At 52.7% G+C, this 24,862-nt stretch overlaps 2 protein-coding genes across 7 annotated transcripts in view; both read left to right on the top strand.

Annotated features, from left to right (window-relative positions):
• Window positions 1–12,439, top strand: part of LOC133349186 (sodium-dependent lysophosphatidylcholine symporter 1-B-like) — a 109,791-nt gene extending 97,352 nt beyond the window's left edge. For all 3 annotated transcript variants that reach the window (XM_061562461.1, XM_061562462.1, XM_061562463.1), the window contains exons 7-14: window positions 2,195–2,294; window positions 5,376–5,500; window positions 6,478–6,561; window positions 9,539–9,622; window positions 10,201–10,313; window positions 10,429–10,572; window positions 10,924–11,077; window positions 12,074–12,439. In XM_061562461.1, coding sequence (XP_061418445.1) covers window positions 2,195–2,294; window positions 5,376–5,500; window positions 6,478–6,561; window positions 9,539–9,622; window positions 10,201–10,313; window positions 10,429–10,572; window positions 10,924–11,077; window positions 12,074–12,085 — 816 coding nt within the window. In that variant the 3' untranslated portion in view covers window positions 12,086–12,439. The remainder of the gene's footprint in view (window positions 1–2,194; window positions 2,295–5,375; window positions 5,501–6,477; window positions 6,562–9,538; window positions 9,623–10,200; window positions 10,314–10,428; window positions 10,573–10,923; window positions 11,078–12,073) is intronic.
• An 8,221-nt stretch (window positions 12,440–20,660) lies between these two features.
• The window catches only part of LOC133349184 (coiled-coil domain-containing protein 18-like), a 35,392-nt gene continuing 31,190 nt past the window's right edge, over window positions 20,661–24,862 (top strand). For all 4 annotated transcript variants that reach the window (XR_009755898.1, XM_061562459.1, XM_061562458.1 and 1 more), the window contains exons 1-3: window positions 20,661–21,543; window positions 23,029–23,194; window positions 24,182–24,314. Coding sequence is in view for 3 of the 4 variants with exons in the window: in XM_061562459.1 (XP_061418443.1) it covers window positions 23,079–23,194; window positions 24,182–24,314 (249 nt within the window). In the remaining variant the exon portion in view is untranslated. The remainder of the gene's footprint in view (window positions 21,544–23,028; window positions 23,195–24,181; window positions 24,315–24,862) is intronic.

Genomic DNA, 24,862 nt, shown 5'->3' with positions numbered 1-24,862 from the left:
CAGGCAGCAGGAGCAGCAGCAGCAGAGAAGTCGAGGCTGACTGCAGCTTCCTCCCTTGGCTGCTGGAGATTTTTTTCATTCACGAGGGGTGAGAACTCAAGAGAGCAGATTGAGAATCATATGCCAGAGTGACCTGGGGCATTAGTCTGCCTCCAAAGAACCCAATGTGTTCACTTACTGACCATTCCGCTGTTAACGACGGGCTGTTGCAGGTACAGTAAATATTAATTCATGCATTTATTAACCACCTGTGGTTGTAATGTTGTTAGTATCCTTCTGTATGAATATTCATTGCTTAAATATTATAAAGTAGGTTTTTTTTGGTAACTTTCGATGCTATCGGAACGAATTAAGCCTTGAATATGGATTTCTCCGCTTAACGGCCGAATCGCGTGACGACCCGTTTCGTTGAACCAAATAATTACCGCCGTTGAGAGGGGTTTTACTGTCGTGTCATCACCGCGACTGCACCCGCTGCAAGGGAGGGCAGGGGGGGGGGGCGCCAGGGGGGCGAAGCGATACAAGGCGTCCAGACGGGTCGCTCAGGGCGATGATGTTGACGACGGCGATGGGGATTGTGGAGTTGAGGCGACGTTGCAGGGAGCTGGGGTAACGTGTACAGGTGGCCTTGCAGTGGACCTTCCCAGGTCCGTTGGAGGTTGGAGCTGAGAGGGTTTTCTGGGAGGCCATGGAATTGAGAGTGGCGGTGGTCAGAGCCAGATGTTCTGAAGGCACGGAGAAGGGGTTTTTAGCAGCGGACGAGGAAAGGGAAGCGTCGGATGCGCAGCGGAGGTGAGAGGTCCTGCAAAGTTTGTTCAAGACCCGAATACCGCGCCCTTTGGTTATGAACACGGATTTTGTTTTTAGCATCTTTGCCGGCTAAACGTGTCAGCGAGCGGGCGCCGGGGCTAATAAAATCAGACCGACCAAAAAAAAAACGTTTATAAATACGCGGCTTGAAACGAGCGTCAGGGAGATGGACGCGCGGAGGACGTGAGCGGCGTCGCTTGCCGCATCCCTAAAAATAACGGCTCGTCGCCAGGCACACGGCGCTTCCTCTCGCCCATCCAAGGGGTTTCTCCCCGCAAAGACGCTCGCAAGCGCGGAGTCGTGGCGCGTTCAAAACCCCGGCGGAGCGTCGGAAGAAAGCGATTTTGAGAGCGCACTTGCTGCTTTGTTGGCGGTTGATGGTCCGAGCACAGCGGCCGTCCTGGTTAATACCACGGGCGTGTCGGTTGACGCCCGTGACGTTACATGAGAGAGAGAACTGGCCGCGTGTGCCGGTGCCACTGGTCCAGATTTGTCTTAATTAGAGAAATCACCGGCAAAATTAAAAAAAATTCTGTAAAGCCACGTAGCAACATCGCCCCCACAGCGCCGTCATGGCAGCCTGCGCCATAGGAACGGTGTCGGTGGCACGTGCACGATATCAGTATCCGTGACCGTTTGCCGGGATGTGCCGCTTTTACGTCCCAGAGAAACTCTCCTTGCCGAGCCGGCAAGTTGGCGCGTGCCGCCACCTGCTGCTCCTGCTGTTGCCGCGACTTTCTCCGAGTGAGAGCGAGAGAGCGTGAGACATTTATTCTTGGAGACTGAGCGGGCGTGCCTTCAGGTCCAAGATGCCAAACGAAGGCACGCGGGCGATGCTTCATGCTGGCGGGAGGAATGCGTGCGTGTGTGTGTGCGGTGTTGAGTGTCCGTGCGGCCGTACGCGGTGGGTGGGTGCCATGTGTCGGCTGCCCCCGTGCCGTTGCCCCGCCGAGCGCGATGGAGGTGAGCGCGCCGGTGATTCCGCCGACGCGTAACGTTGGCGGCGTCCCACCGCCCCCCTCGGCCGGTCTCCGCGCTCGCCCGAGCTGAGCGCCGAGCTCTGAGCGAGGCTCCGCGTTGTTCGCGTGAACCCCTCCGAGCTTGGGTTTGAGGCGAACGCGTTAGGGGACCGCCCCGGTTCCGGTGCGGCGCACGGCGAGTTGGTTCTCGGTTGTCGCGTTCGAATATTTCACCCGGAGAATCCCTCGGGATGGGGAACTTCTCCTCCGCGAGGGCTCCTGGAGTGCCCACTGACGCACACGCGGTCGAACACGCGGCAGGGGGCCCTGCAAGCCGTGGAGGCTGCGCCGTTTGGCCGTGCGTGCTGCATGTCGACACCTCGCTTTCGCTGCTCTGTCCGCCGCTGCGTGCGCTGGGTGTGCAGGCCTCTCTGGTGGAAGCCTACAAGACGGCGGCCGTGGTGATCGGCAGCATCTACCTGGCGTGCATCATCGTCCTCTTCCTGGGCGTGCGCGAGATCAAGGGTCAGTCACCGTGGCGGCGCTCGGCCCCCGCAAGGCCTCCACTCCCTCCACTCCCTCCGCTCCCTCCGCTCCCTCCGTTCCCTCCGCTCGCTCTCTTCATCCTGCTCCCACTATTCTCGTTGGTCAAGCGCTGGCACCCCTTCGGGTTACCGGCCAGGTGGCTCGGCGCTTGAGCGAGTGACTTCGCAGCCGGAAGGTTCCGAGTTCAAATCTCGGTCAAAGTTTCAAAGTTTATTTACTAGGTATAGCCCTGTGAGCCATTCGGCTATTGAATCGGGTGCAACCGCAACAAACAAAAAACAAAAACATGAACAAGAAAACAGCTTAAAGTGACTAAGTGCAAACAGAAAATCCAAGAAAAGACAGCAAAATATTGCATAAAAATCACCGTACACCAACCCTGTGCAAATATCCCAGTGGGATGCAAGTCAAACAACAACAACCACAAATCTCGGTCGAGGGGGTTTCAGCTCGGCCGATGATCCCACCACGCGGTGTGGGGAGGGCAAGTGGTGGTGGTGCGCCGTGGAGAGGCTCCTCGTCCCCCCGGCGTAGGAAAGTGGCCAGATAACAAACCGCTGGCTCGAGGCCGTGAACGGGAGGTGAGCAGCGGGGGGGGGGGGGAGGATAACTCTGCACTCCACGGTGAGTGGGGGTGGGGGGCTGACGTGTCCCCGTGGGAGCCTGCCAGAGGAGGCAGTAACCCCGGCGGGGGGGCAGCCTCCCACCCCGCGCGGCGGGGGCGAGGTGGGAGGGAGAAGGAGAGTTTCGCTCACGGGAAGGGGGGGGGGCGCTAATCCTGACAGGAGGAGCTAAAATTAGGACGGGGAGAGGTGCACGCTCAGCGCTTCGTCGTTCGTTCTCCGGCACGAGACCTCCCCACGTCGCTCGCTGGCAGTCCACCACGTGTGCTGTCCGTGCCGTGCGTACGGGTCGTAGCTTCGACCCGGATCGTTGTCACTTTTATGAGCTGGTTCCTGAAACGCGCTGCTACCGCTCGCGCCTCCTGGATGCGTTCAACGCTTCTCGTTACGCCGAGACTCAACGTCGTCGTTGCGTTGCTCGTGACAAAGACAAAGATCCCCCGTGTAGCCTGCACAGACTGTAGGGGCAAGTGCTGTTAGCGAGCACCTACGAAGGCCGCGACGGCACACGAGGGGGTGGGCGGCCAGTACCACGCCCGGCCGCCTTTGTCTCCCCCGGTGGCGATGTTTACACACCGCACCAGGTACTCATTTGAGGCTGAGTCGACCTAGAGGAGACCCAGGACCGGTTCAGATAATCGTCACCGGTGTTGGCCGCGAATCGGAACTGCGTTGCAAGTGCACGCACGTGTGTGTACACATTTCATCCAGCATCCGCCCGATGATGCTGGATGCAATTACCAGCGAAACGTCGTACTCAAAAAAAATTGTAAATGTTTTGGTTTCACGCTTCAACACACCGGTGGGCTAAAGCAGTTAACTATTTTGTCTTTTGTCAACGTGACACTTTTTTACTGATTGGCCGTGTCGGGTGGTAGAGGGTTACGACACATTTATAAATAACGTGATCTAATCCCAAAAACGTTGATTATGAATAATATTGGTCGCGACAGCCTGCTACGTGTTATATAAAAGTGTCGTTAAACCTGCGACACGTGAATGTGGTTATTTATTCATTGTTTTCTTGTTGCTGGTCACTCGTGAGTGCCTTCATGGCCCAGCGCGTTCCGCGTGACTGGTTTGCTCCCTGCCGTTTTGTATGCGGGAAACAAATGGCTTAGTGCCGCACAAACAACGACTCGCCACTGGACGTACTTACTGTATGTTGAACTTCTTCTGCACCGTACGTAGCCAACCACGATAATCGGAGGTGCGGGGGGTAAGGACATCAAAATAAACACAAAAAGCAGTTCTAAAGAAACGAGTGTCCAATCTAGATGATTTAAAAGTGCATCTCTCCAGTGGCTAACTAATATCGGAGGGAAGAGCGTTCCAGACGGCCGGAGAAGCGCATCTGAGAGCGCGCGTGGCGGTGACCATTTTTGTTCGATGGTTAGCCAAAAGCTGCTGGTGCAAGGATGACCAGAGTGCACGCGATGGTCAGCGAGGTATCGTGGTTCAATCATTGCGAGCGCTTTGTGTGTGTAATGAGTGCACGCTCCTCGGGGCTTCGAGGAAAAATACGAAAGAGGCGACGTTCATGGCAGTGGCTCTTCTTGGACGTGCTACGTAGAAAGGGGCTAATTGTGCAGTCACGTTCCCGTCAAGGCTACGGTGTCGTTGTGCCTTGGCCGCTGGTGTGCGCGTTAGAACGTTGCGGCTGTCGGCAATGGCGCGCGGTGATGCACAGAGCGCGGGCTCACTTACACGGCGCTCTCTCACTCACACGCTCACTCACACGCTAACTCACTCGCTCACTCACTCACATGCTTACTCACTCACTCACACGCTCACTCACTCGCTCACTCACTCACGTGCTCACTCACACGCTCACTCGCTCACTCACTCACACGCTCACTCACCCACACGCTAACTCACTCACACGCTCACTCACTCACGCGCTCACTCACACGCTCACTCACACGGCGCACACACTCACTCACACGCTCACTCACTCACTCACACGCTCACTCACTCGCTCACTCACTCACGCGCTCACTCACACGCTCACTCGCTCACTCACTCACACGCTCACTCACCCACACGCTCACTCACTCACTCACTCACACGCTCACTCACACGGCGCACACACTCACTCACACGCTCACTCACTCACTCACACGCTCACTCACTCGCTCACTCATTCACGCGCTCACTCACACGCTCACTCACTCACTCACCCACACACTCACCCACTCACTCACTCACTCGCTCACTCACACACTCACTCACACACTCACTCACACACTCACTCACACACACTCACACACTCACACACACTCACTCACATGCTCACACACTCACTCACTCACTCCCACGCTCACTAACTCATTCGCTCACTCACTCACGCGCTCACTCACACGCTCACTCACACGCTCGCTCACCCACACACTCACTCACTCGCTCACCCACGCGGCTCTCGCGTTGTCTTGCGCAGACTCGCCCAACCTCAACCGTCGCCCCAGCAGCTTGTCGCTGCACCGCCGCATGCGCCGCATCTTCACCTACAGGCCCTACCTGCTGCTCATGGGCAGCTACGTGAGCACCTCCATCGCCCTGCAGGTGACTCGCTGCCGGCGCCTCCTCCTCCTCCTCCTCCCCCCCCCCCCGACCCCTGCGCCCTCTCTGCTCCTCGTCGTGCCAACCTCGTCGCGTTCTCGTCACGCCGCGGTCACGTGTCACCCTCGGCAGGGAGTGGATCATTGTCGACGAGCACGTTGGGTTTTACTGGCAGGAAAGAGCCGTCACCTCAACCGCCGGCAATCACACCGGGGACGAGGCAATCGCGCACTTGCCGCAGTAATAAAGTTCAACACGACGGCGGTGCCAGCGGTGCCAGCGGTGCCAGCGGTGTCAGGTCTCGGTCCAAATCAACTCCTGCCGCCTAATCGGCGATCGCGGCAATTCCTGCGTCAAATCCGGGCGGGCGCCATCGAGCGTGCACCTAGCCTGGCACAAGCGCCGTGATGACGTCACCGCCACTTAGTGGCGAACGGCGGTTGTTGTTGTTGAATAGCTTCCTTTCGGCTTCACTACAGATGATGACCTTGCGGAGCATTGGCGTCATCTCCAATCGGCATTGTGTGCCGCGGTGGCGAGATGTTAACTACCTCGCCTGGTGTACAGGAGGTCCTGGGTTCGATCGCGACCCTGACGCCTGCTGTATATTTGGAGTCTCTCTCCCCGTGGTCGCGGGGATTTTTCCTCCGGGGCCTCCAGTTTTATACGTGCACATTATCACATAAAAATCTACTAATGTAGTCACGTTGATTAATAATAACAATGTCATGTGAGCCCCAGGGCGAGGCTGCTGTGTGTCACGTGACCCCCAGGGCGAGGTTCCTGTGTGTCACGTGACCCCCAGGGCGAGGCTGCTGTGTTAGTGCTGTTTGTTGCTCGCGTGCTCAACAACTGCGACAAGATGGTTTGGCTTGACCGCTGGGGGGCTCCTCCATCTCCCGCGGAGAGCCCCCGCGCAGCTCTGAGGGTTAACGCCCGACCCTTGACCCCACCGTCCCCCTGTCCCGCGCCCTCCCCAGCTGGTGCAGGGCAACCTGGCGTTGTTCTTCGAGCACGTGCTGTGCATGAAGGGGAAGTTCCAGATCATGGTCATCACCGTGCTGGTAAGGCCCAGCAAGCGCCACCGTTCGCCCGAGTGAAATCGACCGCGCGTATTACGGAGTGCCCACGCATCGGAAGGTGGTGGCGGCCTCATCGCCGTTCTTAAACTTAGATTGCTGATTGAATTGAGAATGAATGAGACTTCTCCGTACGTTGACATATCGCCCCCTGAACGACTTTGCGAGTGCCGCGGCGCTGCTTACAAACAAGACGGCAACACCGAAGCTCGCGGCCGTCATTTGGCAGGCGTGAAAGCGCGAGCAACCTCGCACTCCGCTCCCCCCCCCCTCAACTCGCACCGTCGCCGCGCCCGAGGGTTCGCACGGCACGCCGTGAACACCGCCGTTCGTCCGCAATGCCGAGCAGCACGTGGGCGTAGCATCGGGGTGGTCGTGCGTCACGCAGTGTCCGCAGGCAGGTCGCGCCCCCAGCAGCCTGTGGGCTTGCCGGCTGGGCTGCTGATCCAGTTCTGTAAAACTATAAACAGATTTTTTTATTTACTGGGTAAGGCCCACCGAGCTCTTTTTCAAAAGCGACCTGGCTACCTTGTAACTTAATGAAGTGGTTTGTCGTGTTGATCCTAAATGTGGAGGGAAAAACCAGTGGACCTGGAGAAAAATACATGGGAACACGGGGAGAGAAAACACGCCAACTCCAAATATAAAACAGGTGTCAGGGTCGAACCCATGACCTCACGAGGTAGTTAACATCTCGATTTAAAGCTTTCGTGACTGCAGGGATTCAACTTCTTGGTTCTTTCGGTAAAGTCACGTAGAAGGGAAATAATAAAATAATAACAATAAAACATAATAAAATAATTCTCACGACGTTTCGGCCACAACGCAAGCAGCCGTCCTCAGGTGAAGAACAGGTCTGTCGGAAAGACAGCGTCTTTCACGTCGTGAGAATGTTTTATTTTAATATTTTATCATTTCCCTTCTACGTGACTTTACCGAAAGAACCAAGAAGATAGTTAACATCTCACCACCCTAGCTTCCCACAGCCCCAGATGGGGAGAGATTCAAAGGTCGTGCCGTTTTCACGGTTATATATTTTACAAAGCTGGAACGTTGTAAAGGACGCTGGAAGGGCCGTGCGTGGAAACTCACTGCGCTCCGTAAAGATCCTGGAGTGGGACGCGAGGGTTGAGGACGTTTCCACGCAAGGGCTTTGGCTATGGGGACCCTGCGGCCTGCATTGGTGAACAGTGCCTAGGGGGTTTGCAGTCGTGACACCTCCGAGTGTCTCTCTGGGGCTCTGCTTGTCGCCACCGACAGCCCAGGCCGACGGTGGAAGCCTCGCGTCCAAGCTGTAGGGCAGCCACTGCCGACCGCCGCGCTCATTTTATGATTGGCACACAGAGAAACGATTGGACGGGCAGATCCTTGGGCTGTGAACTTTCATCCCTTTGATGTAATTTGAGCGCTCAGTGCCGCCGCGTGCCGCTTGTTTGGTTATAAAACCCGTCGCAGTCAGGTTGCGATCAACTAAAACTGTAAACTTTTTATATTACCAGGTGAGGCCCACTGAGCTGTGTAGCTCTTTTTCAGAAGCGACCTGGCCACAAATGATAGCTCAACGAAGCGGCTTATCACGTGTAAGTGTATAGCAGTCAAACACTCTAAACGCGTGTTGATAATTTATAAATGTGGAGGGAAAAACTGGAGAACCCGGAGAAAAATCCACGCGAGAGAGAGACACGCAAACTCCAAATATACAGCAGGTGTCAGGGTCGGGATCGAACCCACGCCCTCCTGCATACCAGGCGAGGGAGTTAACAGCACACGTGTTCCTGCGCAGTTTACTGGGCTGCATTCGACCGCTCAGTGTCTTGACACCGAGTAATCACGCACATCAATGTGGAGAACCAACTTCATTGGTGAGCAGACACTGCGCCTCCACATATCTGGCTTGCGCATACAAAACTTCAGTAATTCTTTACAGACTACATCAGCCGCAACACGGCCTTCTGGGAGGTGCATCATTTCCCATCAGGCTGTGCGGCTGATGTGTAAAAAGACAAAAACTTTGTCCGTGAAGTGACGGATGCGGGAGGGGGGTGGGGGCGGTCCGCTCGTAGACTTTGCCGGCGTCTTGCCAAGGAGCCGCGTTGCGGCGCTCCCGGCGGTGGCGCAGGCTCACACCGCCTCCCCGTGGCCACACCGTGCTCCGCACGCTCCTCCTGGGAGCGCTGCTCCCCCCCCCCTCTCTCTAAGTCTCCCTCCCCGTGTCGCCGCGTCCCCGCACTGTGCAGCAGCAGCAGCGTGCAGGCCAGGTGAGCGAGAGAGAAGCAAGAGTTGAAATTCTCCCGACCCGGAGTGCCGCCACTCTTTCCTTCAGCGAATCTTGACAAATAATACGAACGCGTTCATGTCGAGCAACTCTGCCCTTTTTCGCAACGGAAATCGCTCCCTGCTCACGGTAGTGACAGCGCTTTCGTGAGTGAGCTGTCTCTCCCGCAGGCGCTCCGTGCTGTCGCTCCCCGATGGGAACGTCTGCGGACTGTCGTACGGACATCACAACGCTTGGCTTCTTTTGTCCCTAAAACTCGATCGCCGCACCCCAAGTGCGTTTTTTTGACAAAGTGACAAAAGCCGCATTCGCGTTAATCCCGTGCGTTAATATTTCGGGCTTTACTCTCCAATCTAGATGACGATTTAAACGTGCATGGCTCCGGCGGCTTCCTAATATTGGCAGGGAGAGCGTTCCAGACGACCGCAGAAGCGCATCCGAAAGCGTGCGGTGCAGTGTCCGTCTTCGTGTTAATACATTCATTCGTAAGACTCACCGTCCATTGAATGTATGGACACTGTTAATCTCTGTCTCACCACATTGATAACAACAACAACAGAGAAGTGAATTCAGAGCGGCGAATCTTCCGGTGCGGTGGCGACAATCGCGTCCGCCGCCGGTGACGCTTGCGAAGCTCTGCGCGCGTGACTAGCGGCGTCCACCCCCGCCCCGCTGCGCCGCGTGCAGGTGTCTGCCGTGCTCTTCCTGCCCATCAGCCAGTGGATGCTCAAGAGGATTCAGAAGAAGAACATGATCATCTTCGGAATGCTGGTATGTGCTGCTCGCTCGCGAGCCCCCCGGCGTCGACACCGCTAACGCGGCTCGTTTCCGGCTCATAGTTTTGTAGATTTGTTTTCATTCTCTCTTCCTCTGCAGGTGGGTGACCCTCCCTGACCCAACCTACCCTGTCCCAACCCTCCCTGACCCAACCCACCCTGTCCCAACCCGCCCTGACCTGCCCTAACCCTCCCTGACCCGCCTCCCCTGCCCGGCCGCGAGCCGCACTGACCCGCCCTGACCCAACCCGCCCTGACTCGCCCCGACCTGCCCTGACCCCCTCCCTGACCCGCTCCGACCCAGCCAGACGTCGTGAGTGTCTACGAGCATTAATGAGAGATCTAAAGGAGCCGACACGGCAGCGCGTGGCACCGAGTCTGGCAGATCGCTGCTTGCTGAAGCGGCTCTGTATCTGAGCGAGAGCCTGTGCTGGGTTTTACTAATTTAGAATTTTCAAATGCTTCGTGTGTTGCGCGGTTGAGCATGTGCCCACCAGTGCGCACACCTGTGCCCACCTGTACAACCACCTGTGCTCACCTGTGCCCACCTGTGCACCCACCTGTGCACCGCAGTGGTGGATACCGTTCCTCATCACCATCGTACTGGCGCCGAGCAGCGACCCGCTGGCGTTCGTGGTGTGCGCCTCGTCGGGCATCACGGTGGCGACCGCGTCGTTCCTGCCCTGGTAAGGCCCCACCGCGTCGACGCCACCTCGCCGGCAGACCCTCGCCCGCCCGTTACTCGCCGTGCCTCGCCGCATCTCGCCGCATTACATCAGGACTCGTCGTGTCCCCCTGCAGGTCCATGCTGCCGGACACCATCACGGACTTCCGGCAGCGCCACGGAGACTACCCGGGCCAGGAGGCGCTCTTCTACTCCTTCTTCGTGTTCTTCAACAAGTTCGCAGTGGGGGCCACGCTGGGCATCTCCAACCTCTGCCTTAGGTGACTGCTAGGGTAGAGATGCGTGCACAGCCAGGCAGGGGCAAGCCAGGCACGCACGGGGAGGACTGCACACAGGCCAGACACACATGGGCCAGACTAGACACGGGCCAGACTAAACATAGGTCAGAGATAGGAAAAGAAACGAACAAACAATAACAATGAGATGGTAAAAACGAGACTATCAATTGATTCTTGAGTCTCAGCACAGCCCTGCATCTTGACACATTCCACAGCATTTCCGGAGGTTTAATCTTCCAGCCCCTCGTTATCAGCTGCTACTTAGAGAAGGCGTGTAGCTATGAGTGGCTCGTGAACTCACGCGCACGCGCGCGCGTGTGTGTGTGCACGCAGCTTCGCTGGGTATGTGCCACGGGGAGTGGAGCAGCCCAAGAATGTGATGCTCACGCTTCAAGTTCTCATGGCTCCGGCTCCCATCATCCTCAGCTTTGTGGGCATCGCGGTGCTGTACCCGTACAGACTGGGGCACCGCCCGCCGCAGAACCAGGTAATGTGGGGGGCGATCGCCCGCCGTGCCATCACGCAGGAGATGTCGTTCGTGAATCGCGCATCATCATTGTCACCGCGCACGTTTACCCAGGAAGGTCTCAGGACCCTGCTCTTAGTCGCGGGACGACGGTTGCCACGCGTATTTCCCAACTAAGCGATTTGCGAGGTTTTTTTTTTCTTCTTCCGAATTCGGAGCGTGAAGCCGTCACGCAACAACAGCCTCCTCTCCTGGTTATGATGTCGCCGGGACCCACATGTCCACTCTGAAGCAGGCCGTTTGCGTTGTGGTTAATACAGGCCGCAGCGTTAACCAGGACCGGCCTGCCGGATTAGAATCTCTTTGAGAAGGTGACGTCACCTGGCAGTCAGTAGCGTGTTCGCCGCTTTTTGCAGAAGTTCGCGGTTCGAATCGAATGGCCGACCTGGTTATTGCTGCGGTGTGTGATAACCATAGTAGTAGTAGTAATACGATGCACTGTCCGCTACATGGTTGACGTTAAAGATCCCTTCACGTCATTCGCAAGAGCAGGCCATTGAAAAACTTAAATAAAAAAGCATTTAAATTCTACCAGGAAAAGCCCAGAGCTATGTAGGCCTTAACCGGCACATGCTGCTGTATATTCGTAGTTTGCATGTCTCTCTCCCTGTGGTCGTGATGATTTTTCTCGGGGTCCTCATTTCGATTATTTGGCTGCTATACATTTTCCGCATGATAAGCCTCTGCGTTGCGCTATCATTTGTGGCCAGGTCGCTTCTGAAAAAGAGCTACATAGCTCAGTGGGCCTTAACTGGTAAAATAAAACATTTTAGTCTTAGTTTAGCATCCAAGAAATGCGAAAGCTGTATGCGCATTCCTTGTCGAACACGGAAATATTTTCTGGAATATAAAAAAACCCCTTGAATGCTCGCTGTGTGGACAACTGATGGGAGCCGTGCGATTGTTGCGAGGATTTTTCCCGTGCCCAGCCTCACGCCGCTGTGGTTTGTCTTGCAGGGAGCGGCGTGACGTGAAGGCGTTGACCCCTGGCCTGCTCGTACCTCGTTTACTGCAGATTTACTATTTCTACCAGAAGAGCAAGCTTTTGTACATACACCAATACATTATTTTGTTTTACATATTTTTTAAGAACAGTGTTAAGATTAAGAAAACTATAATTCTCTCTGTCCATATCTTTAAAACAAATTTAATTATTTACTCTTAAATTATGGAATGTATGTTTAAAAAAAAATCGAAACAGTATTTTTAAGATAACTATTTTGTTGGGTTGTTACACGTTTTATATTTTCAACAGTTTTTTGTTTGTTTGTTACCGGTGCCATTACGCTCAGAAGACTTTTCACTCTGGTATTTTTCATGGAATGTGTCCTTTAAAAATAAATAAATACATCTTGTTAAGTGTTTGTGCAATTGTTTTACATGTGCAGCAGTGGTGGCCATGGTAGATGTAAACGTCTTGAGCATGCTGAACATTTAAGAAGAGTTGTGATTGCTACACGAACAGCAACATCCCAAGACGTCAGGGTGGCCACGTTCTCTCCACTGCAGAGCGAGCCGAGGCACGCTTCGAGCTCAGCCTGGGCCTATTCACTCTCACCGAGTTTCACAAATAACACTGGTCAACACACTTTTTCTGGCATAAGGTATTCCAACGGTTTTTTTGGGGTGCTGATTCCAAATCTGGCATCAGTTTTTGTCTATCACATCAGGTTTTTGAGATATCAAATATTGCATTTTCAATAAAAACTGCAGAAGAAAAAAATGTGGATATCTACATAAAATGATATTATAAACACGCTATCCTAAAAATACAGCACCATATTTTAACACTAAAGCAGTCACTGACTCGCAACAACTTGCAATCATAAGTGACAGAGTTAATTTCGGGTAAAATCAATGAAAATGGGGTATACCGATAGCAAAAAATGAGATGTGATAGAGCAAATCTGAGATAAGATTTGGATTCAGCACCCTGAAATTAGTCTAAAACAGCTGCAAAAGTCCAGGCCAGAAAAAAATGTTTTTTTAGTTGACCAGTGTAATCCACGATACCTCTTGCATCAAGGAGCATGAAGCGTCACGCAAACTCTGCTCACCCTCACGGCGGCCTTTGGCTGGCCATCGAACAAAGACGGGCTTGGACACCGCGTGCTTTCAGATGCGCTTCCTTCCGATACGGGTAGCTATGCACTTTGAAATCACAATTGAAAACTTATTTATTTCGAGCTGCTTTCTGTGTTTAGTTTGTTGTCCTTCCCCCGCGCCTCCGATTAACACGGTTGGTGCGAAAGCAGTTCTACGTACACACGCAGAGCAATATCGGTACCAGATCTCGGTACAAATCCATTCCTGCCACTCTCTGTGTGCCATGATGTCCTTTCTCAAAGATGCCTGCAATCAGGGCCTTCCTCAATTTAGCTCCGTCCTTTATATTTGCTCAGCAACCTTGCATTGCATACAGTTGCTTCCAATTGATCAGACCGCTTAAGTAAGTTAATTCGCTGTCTTCCCCAGCTCCTTGTACCGATATTTTTTTCCGTCAAAAAATAATATTCAGTCTCTTGTTTTCTCATGCCATAAATTTCGATTTCAAGCTTTCGTGACTGCACGGATTCATCTTCTTGGTTCTTTCGGTAAAGTCACGTAGAAGGGATATAATAAAATAATAATAAAAATAAAATGCCATATCCAAGAAATTGAACCTCCGCCTTTCTCTAATTATTTTCACGAGTTTTATCGTTGTACCTATCTGCATTATATTGGTTTGCTCACCTTGTTTATTATCCCTGAAAGGTAACATCCTTCTCCTGAGTCGGAGAGTGATTGTCTCTTTCTGTCTCTCACTCACCTGGTGAGTTGGGAGAGTGATGATCTATTTCTGTCTCTCACTCACCTGGTGAGTTGGGAGAGTGATGATCTATTTCTGTCACTCACCTGGTGAGTTGGGAGAGTGATGATCTCTTTCTGTCTCTCACCTGGTGAGTTGGGAGAGTGATTATCTCTTTCTGTCTCTCACCTGGTGAGTTGGGAAAGTGATGATCTCTTTCTGTCACTCACTCACCTGGTGAATTGGGAGAGTGATGATCTCTTTCTGTCTCTCACTCACTTGGTGAGTTGGGAGAGTGATGATCTCTTTCTGTCTCTCACCTGGTGAGTTGGGAAAGTGATGATCTCTTTCTGTCACTCACTCACCTGGTGAGTTGGGAGAGTGATGATCTCTTTCTGTCTCTCACTCACCTGGTGAGTTGGGAGAGTGATGATCTCTTTCTGTCACTCACTCACCTGGTGAGTTGGGAGAGTGATGATCTCTTTCTGTCTCTCACTCACCTGGTGACTTGGGAGAGTGATGATCTCTTTCTGTCTCTCACCTGGTGAGTTGGGAGAGTGATGATCTCTTTCTGTCACTCATCTGGTGAGTTGGGAGAGTGATGATCTCTTTCTGTCACTCATCTGGTGAGTTGGGAGAGTGATGATCTCTTTCTGTCTCTCACTCACCTGGTGAGTTGGGAGAGTGATGATCTCTTTCTGTCTCTCACCTGGTGAGTTGGGAGAGTGATGATCTCTTTCTGTCTCTCACCTGGTGAGTTGGGAGAGTGATGATCTCTTTCTGTCACTCACCTGGTGAGTTGGGAGAGTGATGATCTCTTTCTGTCTCTCACCTGGTGAGTTGGGAAAGCGATGATCTCTTTCTGTCACTCACTCACCTGGTGAGTTGGGAGAGTGATGATCTCTTTCTGTCTCTCACCTGGTGAGTTGGGAAAGTGATGATCTCTTTCTGTCACTCACTCACCTGGTGAGTTGGGAGAGTGATGATCTCTTTCTGTCTCTCACCTGGTGAGTTGGGAGAGTGATGATCTCTTTCTGTCTCTCACTCACCTGGTGAGTTGGGAGAGTGATGATCTCTTTCTGTCTCTCACTCACCTAGTGAGTTGGGAGAGTGATGATCTCTTTCTGTCTCTCACCTGGTGAGTTGGGAGAGTGATGATCTCTTTCTGTCACTCACTCACCTGGTGAGTTGGGAGAGTGATGATCTCTTTCTGTCTCTCACTCACCAGGTGAGTTGGGAGAGTGATGATCTCTTTCTGTCACTCACTCACCTGGTGAGTTGGGAGAGTGATGATCTCTTTCTGTCTCTCACTCACCTGGTGACTTGGGAGAGTGATGATCTCTCTTCCTCTCTCAGTCACCAGGTGAGTCGGAGACTGTCCGGGTCAAACACGGGACAGGTGGCGACCCTAGGCCCCAGTTCTAAGCGCCACTAAACGGGGTCACGGCAGGGTTTGGCCGAGTCTTCCACGGGTCAAATGAAGCCCAGGCCAAAGGCCGGGAGGCAGCTTCGGAAACAGTCCGCCAACAGGTCTTGGATGTTTTTATTATTTGGCCGTACCAAAAAACCGGCCAAAAAAATGAACGGAGGGGAACCGGAAAATCAAAATACGCCTCGGGGTTTGGCAGCAGGCAACACTCGACAACTCTGCCGCCCACCCAAGATGAAACGCAAACAATGATGCTATTTGAGTCGCGTGTTGACGGATTTGAGTCAGACGTTTTTTGACAAATCGCAAAACCCAACCCTGCAGGCGTAAACAAAAAACCAAGACGTTCTAAATTCCCACGTGTACAGGGACGGTATTGGACATTTCATGCAGTGACGGTGAAGCCGTTCATGGTAAGTGCGTTCCGAGAGTGCGTTCCAGAAAGGCCGTGCTCAAGGATTGAGGAGATGTTGGAGCCATTGCGAGGCATCGGTGCGGAACGAGGCTCCAGGTCATGGCTCTGGGTCACGGTCCCGGACCACGGTCCCGGGTCACGGTCCTGAATCACGGTCCTGGGTCACGGTCCCGGGTCACGGTCCCGGGTCACGGTCCCGGGTCACGGTCCCGAGTCACGGTCCCGAGTCACGGTCCCGGGTCACGGTCCCAGGTCATGGTTCCTGGTCACTGTCCCGGGTCACGGTCCCGGGTCACGGTCCCGGGTCACGGTCCCGGGTCACGGTCCCGAGTCACGGTTCCGAGTCACGGTCCTGGGTCACGGTCCCGAGTCACGGTCCCGGGTCACGGTCCCGGGTCACGGTCCTGGGTCACGGTTCCTGGTCACTGTCCCGGGTCACGGTCCCGGGTCATGGTCCCGGGTCACGGTCCCGGGTCACGGTTCCTGGTCACTGTCCCGGACCATGGTCCTGGGTCACGGTCCCGGGTCACGGTCCCGGGTCACGGTTCCTGGTCACGGTCCCGGACCACGGTCCCGGGTCACGGTCCCGGGTCACGGTCCCGGGTCACGGTCCCGGGTCACGGTTCCTGGTCACTGTCCCGGACCATGGTCCTGGGTCACGGTCCCGGGTCATGGTTCCTGGTCACTGTCCCGGGTCACGGTCCCGGGTCACAGTCCCAGGTCACGGTTCCTGGTCACTGTCCCGATTTCCGTGAACAGTATTGGTGGGAAGCAAGCAAATTAAAATGTTCACGGACATGGCGAAAGTGAAACACCGAAGTTCCGTGGCCGCGGTGGCGAGACGTTCACCTCCTCCTCGCCTGGTCGACGGTTCCATGATCCTGGCGGAGCCAGTGGGGGGGGGGGGGGGGGGGGGGGGGGTGGCACGTGCCCCCCCCCTAATCCGATCGAAATTCCTAATTTCGATCGGATCATTGGGGTTTATTAGTGAAGAATCGGCATTTTGCGACCCCCACTGCCACTGTGTAGCATATTATTACGTGCCAGGGACTCTATGAGATGATAGGACAATAGTCTGAGTCCATAATTGTCAATAAGTAACGGCAAAGCAGTTTTAAGTGACTCACAGAATTGTGCGCAGTTGCGTATACAGCACACGACTTCCCTGAAGGCATCAACACCTTCAGCGAGCGCGATGCCGATCACACAACGCGGTTCGAATTCGATCCTCGATCGATGGCTACGCCATCGCCGCACACGCGTCGAATCAAAATCAAGGGACAAGTCCTTACTTACTAACAACTCCTCTATCATTTTTAAATCCTTTATTAAATCCTTTATATTAAGTTCACTTGCTTGCGCGCTTACGACCGTGCAAATCTTTCGGTCGTTTTTTAACCCACTTCCCGTGATCCAATCGAGCTGACATTTTGCACACAGACTCGTTGTGCGTGACAATTTATTTTCGTGAAATAATTTTCCAAAATTTTCCACTTTTTAGGAAAAAAAAAATGAAACTCTTACTCAATAAAAACAGAAATGAATAATAAAATAAAACCGATGCCACGCATATAAAGGATTTATAGTGAAAAACTTTGTTTTTACGGGTTAATTTTTTCATTGCTGGAGGGGTTGCCCCCCTGCCCTACCTGAAAATCCTGGCTTTGCATATTTGGAGTTTGCGTGTCTCTCTCTCTCCCTGTGGCCACGTGGATTTCCGTGTCGAACTGCTGTTCTAACAGGTCCCTGCGGGGTGGGCTGGTAGGAACGAACAAATGAATGGCTATAATGAAATGAAATGGCGAGGGTACGATACGAAGGGAGAGTTTGAGGCCTAGTTCTAGGCTGTAGGCCTAGCTGTAGGCTCTAGGCCGCTGTGAGTTAATTTTTAATTTAAATGTTTTAATTAAAAACTATCTCAGGGAATTATAAGGGAATTTTACACTTGTTTAGCCAGGAAAGCGTCACTGAGTCTAAAGGTTTTTGTAGGGTCCTGCCAAGTGTTTGCAGTAGGGGGCGATGTTGCTACACCTAATCGGACATCGGACGGACGGACGATATAATCTATTGTAGGTTGGTTCACTTCGTTCCTACCAGTATAAACGACAAATTAATGTCACCAAATAAGGCCCTCTGAGCTGCATCGCTGTCATGCCCTCTCTCTGTCTCTAACACAAGCGACCCACCTTGGCTGCCACGAATTAACAGCTCAAGGAAGCGGCTCATCGCGTGGGAATGTCACAGCGGCCAAATACTCGAACGTGGAAGGGGGGAAACCCCGAGGGCCTGGGGGAGGGAGATCAATATCTCGCGCCTGTAAAGGTAAAGATCCCCCGTATAGCCTTCATGATACTGCTGGGGCAAGAGCTGTCCGCGAGCAGCAGCAGCAGCTAGGAAGGCCGGTGGGTGGCCAGCACCACGCCCGGTTGAGGGCCGTCCATAAATGACGTCACGCGATTTTGGACGATTTTTGTGACCCCCCCCCCCCCACTTCGTCACACGACGTCACAAAGAGTCAGACCCCCCCCCCCCCCATCAAATATGACGTCACAAAGCTCTGCCCCCCCCCCCCCAAAAAAAAAAACATGCTTCAAATCGTTTTACGCTATTGTCATTGTAGTGCGTATTTAATGTGGCGCTGCACTCTGATGTTGTAGGAGAAAACATTTATGAAAAGTATATTTAATTAAGTAGAATGTGTTGTCTATATTTATTTAAAGTTGCGCATTTTGATGTGACGTCACATTTCTCACCCCCCCCCCCTCGTCACACATCGTCACAAATGTCTGACCCCCATCCCCCCTCTAGGTGCGTGACGTCATTTATGGACGGCCCCTTGCTGGCACACCGAAGTACTCGTTATTGGTCGTGATGAGCGGGAATTGGATTCGGGTCGGCGGATGCACAGTGCGCTAATCACTGCGCCACCGCTCTCCTAATTGCGGCACTCAAATTCGTGCAGAAACACATCTTCCAGCACCTCCAGATCTAGAGGTAATCCCTCCCACCTGACACCATCACAATCCTAGATCTAGAGGTAATCCCTCTCACCTGACACCAGCACCACCCCAGATCTAGAGGTAATCCCTCCCACCTGACACCAGCACCACCCCAGATCTAGAGGTAATCCCTCCCACCTGACACCAGCACCACCCCCGATCTAGAGGTAATCCCTCCCACCTGACACCAGCACCACCCCCGATCTAGAGGTAATCCCTCCCACCTGACACCAGCACCACCCCAGATCTAGAGGTAATCCCTCCCACCTGACACCAGCACCACCCCCGATCTAGAGGTAATCCCTCCCACCTGACACCAGCACCACCCCAGATCTAGAGGTAATCCCTCTGACCTGATACCAGCACCACCCCAGATCTAGAGGTGATCCCTCCCACCTGACACCAGCATCACCCCAGATCTAGAGGTAATCCCTCTCACCTGACACCAGCACCACCCTAGATCTAGAGGTAATCCCTCCCACCTGACACCAGCACCACCCCCGATCGAGAGGTAATCCCTCCCACCTGACACCAGCACCACCCTAGATCTAGAGGTAATCCCTCTCACCTGACACCAGCACCACCCTAGATCTAGAGGTAATCCCTCGCACCTGACACCAGCACCACCCTAGATCTAGAGATAATCCCTCTCACCTGACACCAGCACCACCCTAGATCTAGAGGTAATCCCTCTCACCTGACACCAGCACCACCCCAGATCTAGAGGTAATCCCTCTCACCTGACACCAGCACCACCCTAGATCTAGAGGTAATCCCTCTCACCTGACACCAGCACCACCCCAGATCTAGAGGTAATCCCTCTCACCTGACACCAGCACCACCCCAGATCTAGAGGTAATCCCTCTCACCTGACACCAGCATCACCCCAGATCTAGAGGTAATCCCTCCCACCTGACACCAGGACCACCCCAGATCTAGAGGTAATCCCTCCCACCTGACACCAGCACCACCCCAGATCTAGAGGTAATCCCTCCCACCTGACACCAGCACCGCCTTAGATCTAGAGGTAATTCCTCCCACCTGACACCAGCACCACGCCAGATCTAGAGGTAATCCCTCCCACCTGACACCGGCACCACCGTAGATCTGGAGGTAATCCCTCTCACCTGACACCAGCACCACACCAGATCTGGAGGTAATCCCTCTCACCTGACACCAGCACCACACCAGATCTAGAGGTAATCCCTCCCACCTGACACCAGCACCACCCCAGATCTAGAGGTAATCCCTCTCACCTGACACCAGCACCATCCTAGATCTAGAGGTAATCCCTCGCACCTGACACCAGCACCATCCTAATCTAGAGGTAATCCCTCGCACCTGACACCAGCACCATCCTAAATCTAGAGGTAATCCCTCCCACCTGACACCAGCACCTCCAGATCTAGAGGTAATCCCTCCCACCTGACACCAGCACCACCCCAGATCTAGAGGTAATCCCTCTCACCTGACACCAGCATCACCCCAGATCTAGAGGTAATCCCTCCTGCCTGACACCAGCACCACCCTAGATCTGGAGGTAATCCCTCCCACCTGACACCAGCATCACCCCAGATCTGGAGGTAATCCCTCCCACCTGACACCAGCACCTCCAGATCTAGAGGTAATCCCTCCCACCTGACACCAGCACCACCCTAGATCTAGAGGTAATCCCTCTCACCTGACACCACCAGCACCTCCAGATCTAGAGGTAATCCCTCCCACCTGACACCAGCACCACCCTAGATCTGGAGGTAATCCCTCCCACCTGACACCAGCACCACCCAAGATCTAGAGGTAATCCCTCCCACCTGACACCAGCACCACCCCAGATCTAGAGGTAATCCCTCTGATCTGGCATTTGGAACTGCGTGGCGCTCACGCATTGCCACCCATTGGCGGGGAGTCATCACGTGACGCAGTGGCGCGATTTGAAGCGGCAGACGCGGGGACAGAGACAGACGCGGAGACTCCGAGACTCGAGACACAGACAGAGACACAGAGACACACATAGACAGACACAGAGATACAGAGACAGTGAGGCAGAGACACAGAGATACAGAGAGACAGACACAGAGACAGAGAGACACACACAGAGATACAGAGACAGTGAGGCAGAGACACAGAGATACAGAGATACACATAGACAGACACAGAGACACATAGAGACAGTGAGACAGAGACTTAGAGATACAGAGAGACAGACACAGAGAGTCTGAGACATAGAGAGTGAGAGACAGAGACACATAGAGACAGTGAGACAGAGATACAGAGAGACAGACACAGAGAGAGTGAGAGACAGACACAGAGAGTCTGAGACAGAGACGAGAGACAGAGAGACACAGGGACAGAGACACAGAGAGAAACAGAGACACACAGAGACTTAGACACAGAGAGACAGACACAGAGACATAGAGATAGAGAGGCACACAGACACAGAGACAGAGACACAGAGACAGAGATACACAGAGACACATAGGGTCTGAGACAGAGAAACAGAGAGACAGATAGACAGAGAGAGTCTGAGACACAGATACAGACACAGAGAGTCAGAGACACAGAGAGTCAGAGACACAGAGACACACAGACATAGAGACACAGACAGAGACTTAGAGACACAGAGACACACATAGACATAGAGAGATAGAAACATAGAGACAGAGAGTCTGAGAGACACAGAGACACACTGAGGCTCATAAAGACACTGAGAGAGACGGAGGGAGTTAGCAGACACACTGAGACAGTGAGGGACATAGACACACAGAGACACACACCACGGAGACCTCTGGGGAAGAGGTGAGCACATCCTTACTCCCCATGTGTCTCTCCCCCCGTGTCTCTCCCCCCGTGTCTCTCTCTCCCCGTGTCTCTCCCCCCGTGTCTCTCTCCCCGTGTCTCTCTCCCACCCCGTGTCTCTCCCCCCGTGTCTCTCTCCCCGTGTCTCTCTCCCAGTGTCTCTCCCCCCGTGTCTCTCTCCCCGTGTCTCTCCCCCCGTGTCTCTCCCCCCGTGTCTCTCTCCCCGTGTCTCTCTCCCCGTGTCTCTCTCCCCTATGAGTCTCGTGCCACCTTCACCCCGTGTCTTTCTGGCAGCGTGATTAGGGGCCGTCCATAAATGACGTCACACACCTAGGGGGGAAGGGGGGTTTGAGAAATGTGACGTCACATAAAAATGCAATAGAATTGTTATAACAACACTAATTATGATTAATTTTCATTATTAACTATTTTATTATTTAAATTAACTAAGATCACCTTTTATTTATTCCATGGGAGAATGGAGAAGCATAAATTTTGTAAAAATTTTGAATGATTGTTATTAAACATTTTGATTTTAATGATTCTACCAGGGCTTTTCATTCTGTGAAATGAATATGTAATTTTTATAATTGTACTCTCCATTTTGCTTCGTTCTACTACAAAGTTTCAAGTATTTATAGTTATTATTACTTTTAATATTTTATAATTATAAGAGAATGTCAATAAAATATTCTAAACATCTGCAGTTTTAGTTAGACGTTGAATATTTTCAAGTGAATTTAATGCAAAATTTCAGCTTTCCAACGCCTCCTTTTTAATAAATGTTTTCTCCTACATCAGAGTGCAACGCCACATTAAATACGCACTACAATGACAATAGTTTAAAGCGATTTGTAGCGTGTTTTATTTTCAAAATGGAAGTATGGTTTTGGGGGGGGGGGGGCAGAGCTTTGTGACGTCATATTTGAGGGGGGTCTAATTTTTTGTGACGAGGGGGGGGGGTCAAAAATCGTCCCAAATCGCGTGACGTCATTTATGGACGGCCCCTTTCCTTGTCAACCGATTGCGTGACCCCTCTGCCTCGTGAGTGGCTGACGGGACGTGTAAACATCCCGTTTTAAACTATTGTCATTGTAGTGCGTATTTAATGTGACGCTGTTGTAGGAGAAAACATTTATAAAAAAAAGTCTATTTAATTAAGTAGAACGTGTCTACATTTATTTAAAGTTGCGCATTTTGACGTGACGTCACATTTCTCAACCCCCCCTCTCCCTCGTCACACATCGTCACAAATGTCTGACCCCACCCCCCCCCCCCCTAGGTGCGTGACGTCATTTATGGACGGCCCCCTGACTGCTGCTCTCCATATCCACATGATATCCCACCTTGTTGAGTTATCATTTGTAGTTTAGGACGGGGGGGGGGTGGATATTTGTTGTCTTGTCCTCCAGAAGGCCGCGCGGCTGATGAGATGTGTCAGAAGTTATCTGAGTGTGTGTGTGTCACGTGGATGGACCTGTGAAGGGAGGGCGGAGGCTTCTGCTCGTTGCCACGTGACGGGAGACGTCTCGGCCATGTCGGAAGAGCAGCTCCGGCTGCAGGGCAACGTGCGCTCGCTGCAGGAGATGCTGAGGCTCACGGAGCGCAGCCTGCACGGCCTGGGCCCACGCCGCCCGGCCAGCCAGCGCTCGTGAGTAAGACGGGCCGACGAGCTTCCCACGCCTCGTCAAACGCATCGCGGTGGCGGCGACGGCGGCGATCGCCATCCTCGCACGCACGCCCTGGCGCTGCTATCGCTGCGATCCGTGCAGCGTCCACCGCCGCCTTGGGTTGCTCGAAGGAGCTTGACGTTCAGCTGTTACATCATCGTGCCGTACGATAGAAGAAGAAGAACCACCTACCTCGTAGCGCAGGCCTGGGTTCTAGTCCCTTTCAGTGTGGAGTGAGTTTGTTCGTCCCCCGTGTTCTAGATGGGTTTCCTGCGGGTCCTCTGGTTTCCTCCCATAGCTAAAAAAACAAACAAACGAACCGCCCATTCGGTGTAACCGGGATAGGCCGAGCATCCCGATGCAGGACCCATCCTTTAAAAAAGTGCCTTTCAGACACTGTCATTCAGACGCTGTCTTTCCGACAGACCTGTTTTTCACCTGAGGACGGCTGCTTGCGTTGTGGCCGAAACGTCATGAGAATTGTATTTAATGTTTTATTTTTATTATTTTATTATTTCCCTTCTACATGACTTTACCGAAAGAACCAAGAAGATGAATCCCTGCAGTCACGAAAGCTTTAAATCGAAATGGTGAAACCTATTCTTATTTTTTCATTAAAAAAAAAACAATAATCATAATCACACTGATTGCCAGACACTGTCATTCAGACAGTGTCATTCAGACAGACCTGTTCTTCACCTGAATTACAGTGTCTGAAAGACACTGTCATTCAGACACTGTCTTTCCGACAGACCTGTTCTTCACCTGAGGACGGCTGCTTGCGTTGTGGCCGAAACGTCGTGAGAATTGTATTTTATTATGTTAAATTTTTATCATTTTATTATTTCCCTTCTACGTGACTTTACCGAAAGAACCAAGAAGAGGTTTTACCCTTTCTGGCAATTAAACTGGTGTTAAGATGAATAGCAACAATGTACAATCTCGCCAGTGAATGGGCGTGTGTTTAGTGAGGATGCAGAGATCCCTGACCTGACCTTGGATGACCTTTCGGAGCGACCCATCGGCAGTGGCGCCCTCGACGACGACTGCCGCTCGCAGCGAGGTGGCAGCCGCGTGGTGGAGAGCGCGTCCACCAGCAAGGTGCCTTCTCTCGCCGGCGCTGCTTTACACAAATAACGCAAGCCTCGTGTCTGCGGTAATGCTGCTGCTGCTGCTGCTCTGATTTCATCTCGCACTTTGCATCTCGAAACGCCGTTTAATTTAAATGGCAGACAAGCGGAAAGGCGGCCAGAACCAGCGCCGACGGTTGCCTGAGCTCTGTGGTCCTACATTTGGATGTTTGGCCAACTCTGATGACCTCACGAAGCACTCAAACCGGTGGAATTGAGCAGTTAGGTTGTGTGACATACACAGGAAGAAAACTTGGATACAGTTCAGAGTGTTAAGAGTATTTGTTACCTATATGAAATATTATACAGTGATCCCTCGTTTATCGCGGTTAATGGGGACCGGAACCCCTCGCGATAGGTGAAAATCCGCGAAGTAGGATTGGCCCCCTAGGAATTTCCGTATATGTGTGTGTGGGTACCAGAATGTTTAAAATATGTATATTTATACTTTATATATATATTTTACTTAAATCTATTTAATTATAAAACCTTAATATTATACATTCACTCTCTCTCATG

The sequence above is a fragment of the Lethenteron reissneri genome, chromosome 29, assembly GCF_015708825.2.
Source record: "Lethenteron reissneri isolate LAM-NWPU_2019-01 chromosome 29, ASM1570882v1, whole genome shotgun sequence".
NCBI classification, from domain to species: domain Eukaryota; kingdom Metazoa; phylum Chordata; class Hyperoartia; order Petromyzontiformes; family Petromyzontidae; genus Lethenteron; species Lethenteron reissneri.
Note: the sequence above shows the minus strand (reverse complement) of the source record. Positions and strands in the feature narration are given on the sequence as shown.